At 44.3% G+C, this 12,693-nt stretch overlaps 1 protein-coding gene across 2 annotated transcripts in view; it reads left to right on the top strand.

The window, feature by feature from the left end:
• PIEZO2 (piezo type mechanosensitive ion channel component 2) overlaps positions 1-5,763 on the top strand; it is a 320,283-nt gene extending 314,520 nt beyond the window's left edge. For both annotated transcript variants that reach the window (XM_063326530.1, XM_063326531.1), the window contains 3 exons: positions 917-996; positions 2,359-2,539; positions 3,422-5,763. In XM_063326530.1, coding sequence (XP_063182600.1) covers positions 917-996; positions 2,359-2,539; positions 3,422-3,674 — 514 coding nt within the window. In that variant the 3' untranslated portion in view covers positions 3,675-5,763. The remainder of the gene's footprint in view (positions 1-916; positions 997-2,358; positions 2,540-3,421) is intronic.
• Positions 5,764-12,693: the final 6,930 nt, after the last annotated feature.

The following is a 12,693-nucleotide window of genomic DNA, read 5'->3' on the forward strand; positions in this document are numbered from 1 at the left end:
TGTTGATTTAAGCTTTTTTTACTTTGTCATAAATGAAAATGGCAGCTAGTAGCCATTTGACTGCTTCAGCAGGGAGCTTTCTGCCTCCACCTCTGCTGGGACAACTTAGCTGCTGAGCTCTTACCCATCTTTTGGGCCTCCTGGGAGTGATCAGGAGGGATTTTAAATGGGCCACCTCTGTTCTTCCTCAGCCTGGTGTATGCAGTGTGGCAAAGCGTCACAGGACTTCCCTGAGAGCTCCCCTTCCTTAGAATTTTTCAGTCATTTGAGGAAAACGTTAGGGTAGTATCGCTCCTTTTAATGAAACATCTCTCTCTCTGGATGCTGGTAATTAAGTCCCACTAAAGGTGATTTAATTTTGAGTCCAATGGAAGAACTTTTACAAACATCTTTCTTTTTAAGTTTGAAATCCTCCTACAAACTGTGAAAATATTTCCCAATGAAAGATTCTGGCAAAAATTCTCACTCTTTTCAGGTGTTATTATCGAAACATCTTGCAATGCTGAAGCAGTAACTGTTCTCACCGCATATTTTTCTGGGTACATATTTTTCTAGCTTGTTTACTGCTGGTGATGTGTTGCCTTTCTTTGTGCTGCTGCTTATATAGCTGACTATAAAAGCAGCTTTGTTAAAAAGGGGAACAAAATACAAAGTCTACATTCCTTGCAAACACACATGCCCCAGGTGTGTGGGATTCATGGCGCGTGAATGGGGACATTATGGATGGAGCTCCCTGCTGAAGTACTGACAGAACATAGTTAATAAATCCAGCTAACTTTCAGATGTGACATCTGAACACTATAAAATCATAGCTTAAGCCAAGAATTACTGGGAACTGTGTATAGCCCTGTTAGGTATTTCTAAATTATTTTAGAGGTATAAAAATATGAAATATTTGCTTTCTCATTTTTTCCAGAACATTAGAGACAGTGTACCCGTACTACATCAAGGCTCCTAGTGATTCCCTGGCAAAACCCATAAAGCAGCTATTGACAGGTACGTGTCCAGACCACGGTGAACAGCATATGGTTGAAAGAAGTGCAACACAGCGCTCACGCTTGCACCTTCACAGAGCTGTTATGGGGCACCTCAGGCTGAAATGCGCTTACAGTGGTTTCTGCCTGGTGCCTGCAAGCTTGAGGAGAGGTGAGGTAATGCAGCGTAAGGCAGAAAATGCATCTGGATGTATTTTAGCTTTGTATTTAACAGTAAGGACTCTAAAGATGAAATCCAGCTCCTTTCCTTCAAGTCTGATTTCAGGAACTGCTTTCCTTTGTTTTCTGGGGAAGTGATGACAAGTTTCACTTCTCCACATCTCCCTGCTGCCTTACCAGAAACAGTCAGTAATGCTGCACGTCTGCAAATGTAGCTCCTCAGCTTAAATAAGGACACCGAGTGGTTCTTTTTTTAGCTACTCCTTCCTTATTGACTACAAGGAATCCAGTTTAGATAAATCATTGCATTTCAGAGTGCTGTTACCCAACAAGAATGCATACGGGCACTCACAGACACAGGGAATACATGCACACATGCGCACATATGTGCATGTGAAAAACCTGTTGGGTTGGAAGAGTAGGAACAAGTCTTTATCTAAGAGTACTTTGCTCAACAGAGGTTAAATTTGTTGCTCGGGCGCAGTAGTAGTACTGTATAAGAGATTACTGTTCAAGGTTCAGTGAGCATGATTAGATTAATTGAGAAAAGTAGTTCTTGAGGCTGAACCTAGCTCTATGAGTAGCAATAAGTTATGAGTGCTTATCTGTCATTAGTCAGGTTCTCTTGTAAAGAACTCTTAATTTGGGATTCTTCAAAAGGGCTTTAATGTATACACTGCTAATTTACGTCCCCCAGAAATCAGGAGGGCCAGAGTTCATCTCCCGTCTGTGTGATCAGTATGCATAATAGGATAGTACGCTTTTCTTGATATAAGAGAATAACATCGTTTATACCAAGACATAAGTGATTTACAGTGATAGTTTCACTTTGACATATGGAAGCTGACCATTATCCCTCCAGGTTAAATGTGGTTTTTTAGGCCTGAAATGCAGACATGCTGACTGTCGGTGATACTTTGGCCTGAAAATATTAAAATGATTTGACAGTTGTACAGAAGAAAATGTAGGTGATATGAAACATTTTATTTATTTAATGCACATTCAGATGAGATTTGCAGAAGGAAAACCACAGAAGTCTAGATATTATACTTCTGTACAGAAATAATGTAAAATGGGTTTTAGGAGAATTATAATGAACCATTACTCGATCATTTTATCATGCACATGTTTGAAGTATCTGACTCAAAACAGTCTGACTTTTGCAATTCTTGGTATATATATTAACACTTCTTTTTTTCAATAGACTGCAGATGGGAAAACATTACAGTTTCCCTGGTCAAAAATGTGTCTGAAGAGGGAGTTCGTGAGTGGTGGGTTTTGAATCAGCTTGGAAAAAGATACAAAACGTCTGAAGAGAGTCTTGAGCTCTTCATATTCAGCGATAAAGTCAGTCCACCAAGCCTCGGATTCTTGGCTGGTTATGGGTAAGAAGGAATCTTTACATAAAATTAAAATAATGTGGATAAGATAGAAGTAGGCGTGACTTTATTTGCTGTTTGGGAGGGTTCATTTCTTTTTTGTTGTTGTAGTGTTTGAACATTACAACATTTTGAAAAGGGGTTTTGTGAGATTTTCAAATTCATGTCTATTAATGATATCTATATTCATATTTGTAACGAATGGCATTAACTTTGATACCTGCTCTCCAGTGGGCAAGAAGGCAGAAGCACTCTTCACACCAATTTCCTATTCAAGTAAAATCATTTAAGCGATGTTAGTTTAGCTACAGATCAAGTTCTGCCCAAACTGCCCAGTTTTGGCAACCTTCCCAATCTCATAGCCAGGACTCTGGGTGTGAAACACTTATGAAATACATTTCCGTAGACAGAGGAAGGCAGGAGACTGTGCCTTCCTGGGAGATATGCCCTTTTGGCATGATTTTGGAGAACTCCTCATAGAAGGATTATCGGGGAGGACAGGCAAACGTTAGTATGTCACCAGTTATATGTACTTCAATAAAAAATATTAGATATGAAACCTGACAGATCATTTGCCTTTAGCAGCCAGCAATTGCCAGGTTTCCCACTGTGACTTCCAAGCTGTAGCAGACAGGCCATGAGACCGTCAGCGAGAGGGGTTAAACCCTTTAAGTCAGCAGCCTCAGCTGTTTATGTTTCCAGATTTCTGTGGTGTTTGAAGAGGGTTTATTTTCCTTCATCCTGCAGCACAGCAGAAACAAGATCCTAATTAGAAATTAATGTTAACTCAGCTGACAGATTACACTTAGCCCTGTAGATGAGCTCCCTTACACTTGGCCGACCCTTTCTGGAGGTGTGATTTGAACTCTTTCCTTTCTTTCTTTCCAGCATCATGGGACTATATGCCTCGGTTGTCCTGGTGATAGGGAAATTTGTCCGTGAATTTTTCAGTGGGATCTCTCACTCCATCATGTTTGAGGAGCTGCCCAATGTGGACCGAATCTTGAAGTTGTGTACTGACATTTTCTTAGTGCGAGAGACTGGAGAACTGGAACTAGAAGAAGACCTGTATGCCAAACTAATATTCCTGTATCGCTCACCAGAGACTATGATCAAGTGGACTAGGGAAAAAACTAATTGATCTCTTTGGTGTCACACTGCGAATCAAGTTGATTTCATCTGAATTTTAAAGGAAAAAAAAAAAAAAGCACAATATTCTCTTAAGAGCTAAGCCTTTTATAGTTAGGTAGCAATGTTTTTCACTGAAGGAGTCCTGGAAGCTACGGCCTTAGGAATCCATGCTGCCTTTCAAATTAAGGATCAACAGTGAAGAAGGTTGGATGATTTGTTGTTTTTAAAGTGCCACTCCTCTACAGTCTGGGGACTGCTTTGTAATTTAACCAACAAAAAGTTTGCATCTTTGTCTGGCTGATTTAGTTTGCCAGACGATCATTACAACTTCAAGAGCAAAGAAAGGAGTGAACCCACAGATGACTCCAGTGTACCTTCTTAACCCTTTCTGGAGCCATACCGATTGGATTGTGCAATATGCTGTTGTACATCACTGACTTTCAAGCTACAGTAATGGGACGCTGACTAGCCTTCAGGACACCCGAGACCCAGGGCCGCAGTGGGAACTGAAGACATTCTAGCCATACCCATTTGTAGAAAAGCAGAGGTTTTGATGTACAAAGGACACTGTGGACAAGCCTCTGTCAGCAAAAAGAAAACAAGTAACAATCTCTTTAAATGCCTTATTTTATTTGTACAGTCACAGAAGACATTTCCACCAAACATCAATGACTTTTCTCAGGAAAAAAAAAAAAGCAACTGAAACTTGACACTTCGTCAAGGTTAACTGATGGCTAGAATAATTATCGTGAATTATTGGGATGTTCTGCTGGGCAATTCTCTTCAAAGTTACTGCTTTCCATTAGATGAGAAAAGAAAGCGAATTCAATGACCTAAGGAGCTACTTCATTTCTTATAACCCTTTCAAGACTGAATAGTGTGTGCTTCTCTCTGCTCCCCATGACATGCTTTTTCCCATTTCGATGATTTAAGGCAACTGTTGTTTTGCTGTTAGCCGATATTCTTCTTCCAGTGTTTCAGGTATATGAAAATGTTTACATATTCCAAGTCACATTTTTACATCCGAGACGGGTTTTTTTTAAGTTCCCAAATATAGACATACCTATGAGCTTGAAAAATGGCCTTTTTCTTAAATTACTATTATTAGTGACACAAGCGGCTCATTAGAGAACATTGTAGCATGAAAATTTACAATTGCAATGTAGGTTTCGTTCCATGTTAAAGAAATTATTGAGAAAAAAAAATCATTGAGTGGGTAGGGTATGTTAAAAGGGTATGCTGTGTAGTTTTGATTCAGTAATGACTTAAAATAAAGCACATGTTGCAAAGTCATTTTAGAAGTATTTTTTCCTCTGCCTTTTTACATGAAATGGGAAAAGTTTGACATTCTTCTAACTCTGTGACAAATAAATCTCTTTCTTGTAGTTAGCTGCTATTTATTATATGAATGATTAGTTAATCACCAGAAAGAAACTAATACAACATAATTTGCTGGCACATTTTACTGCAGAACTTCATAAAACAGCACAACTAAATGAAGTTGCAACATACTCTGCTGAGTGCTTCCATGACAAATGCTGTCACATCCATTCTATACTGTGAAAACTAACATTTTGAGCACCACGAAGTGCACAAAATAAAAATTGCTTCATCGTATTGTAACAATAAAATCCTTTGGTGACTGGAATTCACTGGAAGACAACCTGATTTCCTCCAAAGCGTAATGGAAAGGTGGCTGCTCATACAGCCAGGCAGCATTCCCCGGTGGAGACTTTCACTCCGTTTCTTCCATAGGACCTGTGAATGAAAATCAAAATGCATAGGGCAGCCCTAACGTAGGACCAACAGGGATGCTCAAATGTCCTTTGTGGTTAGATGGATCCTCACCTGGGCGTTCAGTGATTTTAAGGAGAGCAACACTGGAAGAAGTGTGAAGGGTGTAATGTGTTTCTAAAGGTACCAGCCAGCAGAATCATGCTGGCCACAGTTGGTCCTGGCTGCCTTCCTGGTTCCTTCTCTTTAACAGGCACTTCCTTTCTGGTGAGGAAAATCTATCCGCAGAATGAGCTGTACAGTTATTTGGGCTTTGCAGAAATGTGCTGCTCTTTCTTTCATGGATTGATCAAACTTTGAAAATAAAAGGATTCTTCTGTTGTTTTTTTTTATTTATTTTTTTAAAACAACATATAGGCAAATTGGTGGCACGGACTGGATAGCTGACTACAACAGGTGAGAAGTGTACTGCTGATGACCATCCTTTGAGCCCAACCGTCCAGATAAAGTCAAACTGTCAGCCAGTTTCTAGGGGCTTTCTTTAGGGAATCAGTATAGGGGCCAGTACCATCTAATGTCTATTAACAACCTGGAGGACACGACAGAGTGCACTTCCAGCAAGTTTGTGGCCCACACAAAATCTGGGTCTGGGGAGGTTTGTGATAACATAAGTGTGTCGACTGGCCTCCTGGGGCATGGGGTGGGCGGTTGTTACAGGGAGGACAGGAATGCCTTTCAAAGCAGACCTCAAGATGCTGGAGAAATGAGCTGCCAGGTACTTCATGAAGTTCAACAAATGCAAAGTCCTGCATCTGAGGCGGACTAACCCCATGCAGTAATTCAGACTGGGTGAGTGGGTAGGGAACAGTTTTATAATAAAAGGAGCCAGGGCCGGGAACGGGAGTTGGCTGTATATCAGCAGGGTGCCCTTGAGGCAAAGAAAACCAACAGCACACTGGGCTGCATTTACAAGAGCACCGCTGAAAGTCAAGGGAATTTATTAGGCCCCTCTATTCAGCACTTGTGAGACCACATCTGGAGAACTGCATGCAGGTTTGGGGTCTCCAGGGCAAGGAAGATACTGACATACTGGAGTGAGTCTGGCAGAGGGCTGGAGGACACGGCCTGCGAGGAGGGGCTGAGGGAGCTGGGCTTCTTCAGCCTTAAAAAGAAGTGCAAGGGGAGAGCTTCTTGGTGTCCACAGCTACCTAATGGCGAGGTACAGAAAAGGTGGAGCCAAGCTGTGCAGAGCTGCACAACGATAGATCAAGAAGCAAGAGACACAAGTTGCAACAAGGGAGAGTCTGATTAAATAGAAGGAAAATTGCTTTCACCATGAGGGTAGTCAGACACTGGAGCAAGTGCCCAGAGAAGCTGTGGGATCTTCAGCCTTGGAGGTTTTCAAAACTTGACTGGAAATGCCCTGAGCAGCCTGTTGGAACTGGACATGCTTTGCATGGGAGGTTTGACCTGAAGCCTCCTTGAGGTCCCTTAAAACCTCAATGATGCCACGATTTTAGGATTCTGCCGGAGACGCTGTAGCTTACCAAAGACAGTGTATTGGCTGCTGTAACAACCACCTCCAAAGTATCAGAATAAAGTCATCGAGCCCAAAGCAACAGCATAGTTATACAGAAATACTTGTAACTACAGCCATACCTTAGTAAGCCCCTGTGTCCAATTTTTCAGAGCTGAGCACTGCCAGGGAAAGGTCCTGTTTTCCCTCTTCCATCCTTGTAATCAAGAAATTATGGCTCACAAGATGATAACATAAGCCCTTACCTATACCAGTGGACTGAATTGTATGGATGGGATTAAATGGCATTTTAGAAGGTTACCAGGTCAGACTTAAATGAAACAGATCCTTGTGGTTGTTTTCCCAGGTTTTAGGAGTCCTTCCTGTTTTGTTCAATACAGGAGTAGCTCTTCGATGGAGTAAGCCTGGGTAAAAAAAGAAGAAACAGACTTAAAATTAAATCAATTTTGTTTTATAAGCATCAGAGTTTTTACTTTCCTTACAGGACTTTTAGTGTTTCCAAAGAAGCTGCAGGTTCAAAGCTGCACCAGGGGAGGTTTAGACTGGACATTAGGAAGCATTTCTTTACTGAGATGGTGGTCAAACACAGGAACAGGCTTCCTAGAGAGGCGGTCGATGCCCCAAGCCTGTGAGTGTTTAAGACACATTTGGGCAATGCCTTTAATAACATGATTTAACTTTTGGTCAGCCCTGAATTGGTCAGGCAGTTGGACTAGATGATCGTTGTACGTCCCTTTCAACTGAAATATTCCATTCCATTCCATTCCATTCTACTCCATTCCATTCCTCAGCGTCAGCAATAACAAATTTCATGTCTGTGTTATCGTTACAAAAGGCATTTTTTCCAACCTAGCCCACAGCTTTTGTGAAAAGAAATTGCAAAATTGTTTCTTTATGGGGCTGAACTATACTGATAGTCCACAAAACCCACCCTTGCACCATGGAGAGTCAGAGTGCCGAACCTACATTTTTCTGATCATTAGTATTGATAGATGAGGACAAGCTTCAACATAAGATCAGTTTGCTCAGGGGCTTGCCCAGTTGTGGTCTGGCAGTCTCCAAAGATGGCAGCATCACAACCCCTCTGGTCTGTCCCAGTGCTTAACCACCCTCGAGGTGAACAGAGGTTTTCCCCGTATCCATTTGGATTTCCTTCTCACAGCTTTCTGGCATGGCAACTTGTCCTTTCTGCTCGGGAAGCCACTGTGTGTTTAAAGCGTCCAGCAAGCAGGGTCTGCAGCCCCTCAGCTCTGCTGCCCTCATCAGAGGACCACTCTGGAAGCGGCCTGGCCACCAGGCACTTCTTATGCCCCGACTTTGCCCAGCGAGCTAGCTAGCAGTAAACCACGTCTGTGAGGTGAAACTAAAGCAGAAATTTGCAAAACGTGGATCACCTTATGGTTACCACATATTAACAGCATTGGGATTAATGCAACCAGCCTGATGCACGCGTTTACCAGAGAGTACAGTTCCTCTGTTTAGCTGGCAGGAACTTTGCTTTCCAGGAGCTGGCAGAGGACATGCTGATTCTGCTGTGCTTCAGGAAATGGCGGCATGGCCTGTTTTATGGTCCAAGCTGGAGAACCAGGCATGGAGGAAGGAGGCCAAGTCCGATGAGATGTAATGCTGGCACCCTTGCGTTCTTCACAAATTTGATGAATACTCAGTCCAATAACTGTTTGGAGCATTTCCTGAGCGCTTGGCCACCACCTTTGTGCAGGAGCTTCACTTTACGTGAGAGCCAGGAGACTGTGAAGGGGTTTTATCTGATTCCTGTGGTGCTCTCTACAAAATTCTTGAGCTCCTAGGGGAGCTGCTGCTGCCTGGAAAGCACCCAGTTGCTCGTTTCAGCAAATACCACTGAGGTGCTGCGTCAGGACAACAGCAACCACCCAACCCCGCTGCTCCTGACCAGATGAGCCTTCTCTCTTACATGAAATAAGGTGCCAATGTGGAGGTTGTCCCTGGAGTCTGCTCCTAGTGAGTGCTTGCAGCTTCCACGCACCTTTGCTGTACACCACACACTTGCGGCTGCTCTCCTAATATCCCATTTTTGATTCTCCTACACTGTCAGAAGACAAAAAAAACCCATGACTCTTTGTGAACTGTTACCACACCAAGGTGTCCCCAGTTACAATTCTCTCTTGCAATTAGATCATAAAATAAATGCTAACTAACTACACTGTCTGAAAATGGACCCCTCAGCAGTTTGTGCCTCAGCGTCACTCCCGTGTAGGAAAAGGGCACACAGCCGAGTGGGCAGGGGAGAAGCCCGAGATCCAGAGCTGAACACTGCTTTCTGTTTCCTCACCTTCCCACAAACTCGCCTTTTAAAGTGAAGCAGCTGCTCTTTTTTTTTTTTTTTTTTTTACCCAATTTTCTGGTGAGGTTATATTTTGCCTCTGCGCGAGGCAGCACTCATTAGCCAGAGGGGTGAAAGAGGCCATCGCAGTTGTCAGCACCATGTTGACAGAAAACACCTTCTCACACTGCCCCTCTCCTAGCAAACCCGGGTGGCTCCTGCCGCATCAAGCGCAAAATTGAAGATGATCCAGTTTTCTGTAGCCTCAGGTTTGGCAGCCCTGACTCACTCGCAGCGCTGAGCTTTCAGTTTTCCACTACATTGTGGAAATCGTGTTTTGGCTACGGCGGTTCTTACAGCAACCACGTGGCAGTGGCGAGCATGGCCCTGCATTTCCCTCAGTGATCCCTGTCGTTGAGCACGGGGTCCAGGCCATTTATTCCCATCCAGTTGACCTGTGCAACACTGCACTAATAGGCAAGGCAGAGCGGGGACACCCATGTGAAGCCTGTGGGCATTTTACCACCCAAGGTGACAGAGAGCTGACTGCAAAGCCAGTGAAGACTTTTCTGCTATTTCAAATAGACTGGGGGTTTTTTTTCAGAGATGAGGAAAACGGCACCGCCAAGGAGGTGATGTCATATTCATCGAAATTTCAGTCCTATCCCATTTCCAGCATTTATCTGGTAACGCTGTTTAAAGAGACACCGCTTAAAATCAAAGTGTTCCCGTTTCAGCAGGCTGTGAATGCTGAGGACGCAGGATGGGGTTCCCAGGTCCCACGGCGGGGACCCACCACCTGCGGCCTCAGCCACAAACTGACTTGGACTTCAGCTCCAAGAGGGGCCTCAGTAGCACCTTGTGTTCACAATAAAAGCCAAGAAGTCCACCAGAAACCGACACCGAGGAGCTGAGCCCTAGCAAAAAGCCACATCTTGCTTGGGACTGACAGCCTGACCCTGCCCCGGTGCTGGGGGTGAGGCAGGAGCAAGGCTGGGGCAGGAGCAGCTCCCAGCCACAGCGTTGCCCGCGTTCTTCTGCCTCTGCTCTGTAACACGTCCGCATTAGGCTTGTAGACTTCAATTAATTCTCTCGCTTTTCTCTAGTTTCCACTGGGGGGAAAAAAGAAAAAAAAAAAAAAAGAAAATACTTCACTTATCAAAGGGTTTTTTTTAAGGAATTTGGGATTGAATTTCACGGTAGGAGCAATGGCTAGGCAGGCTTCTCCAGGCAAAAGCTAAGCCTGCGTTCCCAAGATGTGGTTTAAATTGACGTGTACCTAAAACGTAGCATTTATATTGGCCACTCCTTTATCTTTAGCCATTCCAAGAAACAAAACAAAACCCTTCGTCTCTCTACTTCTTTTCCTTTACTACAAGACAGCAGAAGCACCACCAGCATTTGTTCCCCTGGACCCAAGGGAACAACGAATCCTGCTGGTTTTCTTCCCCAGCCTACGGATGCATTTACTCCCTTGTAATGCCCATTGATGGTCCTGACACAGCCTCGGAAAACAGGAGGAGAAGCAGATTTCAGCTGCCGCGTGTTTTCCGCAGCTCTATTTAGAAACCTGTGTGTGCTCCCGCACGCGGTGGTGTTACTTTGCCAGTCAGTGCAAGGACGGCGGCTCTGGCAAGCGCAGCCCGGGCGGTCACACCAGGCCTCCCAGAAATCCCACTCGCGTGTGTGTGACAAGGCAAATCGTTCAGCTCCTGTTCAGCATTTGTGTAATCGAAGCATTTGCGGTTTTTTCCCTGAGTTGCTAAACTGGCTAATCCCTGTGAGAGCAAAACTGCTGCTGCTCGGCATGGCATCGTGCGGTATTTAAACAGTGGTTCTGCCCTGGGTGCGTATGGGCTATTTTAGATAAATTTTTTTGTTGTTGTTGTTCTTTCTTTCTTGAGAGGGAGGAAAACAGAGGAAATCTAATGGGTAATTAAAAGCTTGGGGAAAGCAAGAGCAAAGCAACCTGTGAGCATGCGACAGGAAAAGGCAGCTTCCCCGTTTAGTGGCCGAGGGAGCAGAAGCTGCGAGTGCAGCACAGCCCTGCCCCACCGGGCTGAAGGGCTTCTCCCACAGGTTTTTGTAGGGCACACTAAGAATTAAGGTGGACGCTTAGGGCAGCAGCAGAAGAGCTGGAGGAGAAACAGTATTCAGAATCATCCAGTGAGACTCCTATGAATGAAGGAACTCCTTCAATCCTATTTTTCAAGCTGATAAAGTTCATGATGTGAGAAAGGATTCACAACAGAGCTTCCAGATTTGCCTGAGGGATGTGCTGCACAAGTAGAAGGCCATGCAGGTGGTCACCACTTGCCTCTCCTGGCACCTCCCAAGGCTAGTTCCACTAACTGCTGTTCAGAGCTGTTATTAAAACAGAAATCTAATGAAAATAATCTTTTGCTATGGAGAAGACTAGTTGGACAATGACCAGTGACCAGGGCACCTGCAGACTTTCTTCTCTTAGTAATAACTGGGGGATTATTCACGTATGAAGGTCTTTCTCCCTCCTCGCTATGCAGAAAAGACTTATACGCTTGCAAGCAGCAAAATGCATGAAATGAAAATCCCAGCCCTGTCCCTGCCCAGGCTCCAAGCACCATGAGCCCAAGCCAGGGTGGTTTATCTAAAGGGACGCACGTCGCACACAGAACTCAGGTGTATTATGACCATCTCTTTCTGCCTCCCCTCACTGGTGACTTCACACATAGGCCTTTCATTTCCTTCTCAGGCTCGTTTCTGGTTGCCTTTGGCACCACTAGGTGTGGGGTACCACAACTGTACGCATGAGGATCTCCTGCTAGCATAAAGCTCTCAGTCCTGTGGTTGCCACCCGAACCTCCTTCAAAGGCTTTGATGAGACAGTATCATTTTTCCGGGGGAATCTGGTTTTCCTGTGAGGAGCTTGACACCTTCACACGGCCTGAGGCAGCCCAGCTGTGTGTGTGTGTGTGTGTGTGTGTGTGTGTGTGTTCTTTTTCAATCACACAGAACTGCCGTATTAGCTCTCATTAATTTTTCAAGTCATTGCCTTCTGCAGCCCCTGCTGGGGCGGAAGAGGGAGCTGCCAGCAGACGCAGACGGCTCATGACAACGTGACCATCAGGCTCCTGTAACAAACATTCGGGGAAAGCACATTTTTAACGTTGTGGCAGCAAAAGTGAGGTAATGCAGTAAAATATTAATGAACCCTTTCAGCTGACATCTCTAAATACATTGTACAGGCTAAACTTTGGAGGTCAAGACAGTGTATTAACTACATATTCATCCAGCTGTAAAATTCCCCCTCTTTTAACCAATGCTGGGGAGGGGTGGGAGGGAGAGAGAGGGGGGGATCAGAGAGAGAAAAGGGAAGGCCTGCTATAAAGCTCATCGCATTTCAAAAGGAAGCACATGGAAAGTTAGGACAAAAATTGGATGGTACCTTCCTCCTTTTCAAAGGTGAAGGATACTACC

The sequence above is a fragment of the Chroicocephalus ridibundus genome, chromosome 2 (assembly GCF_963924245.1).
Source record: "Chroicocephalus ridibundus chromosome 2, bChrRid1.1, whole genome shotgun sequence".
Taxonomy (NCBI): domain Eukaryota; kingdom Metazoa; phylum Chordata; class Aves; order Charadriiformes; family Laridae; genus Chroicocephalus; species Chroicocephalus ridibundus.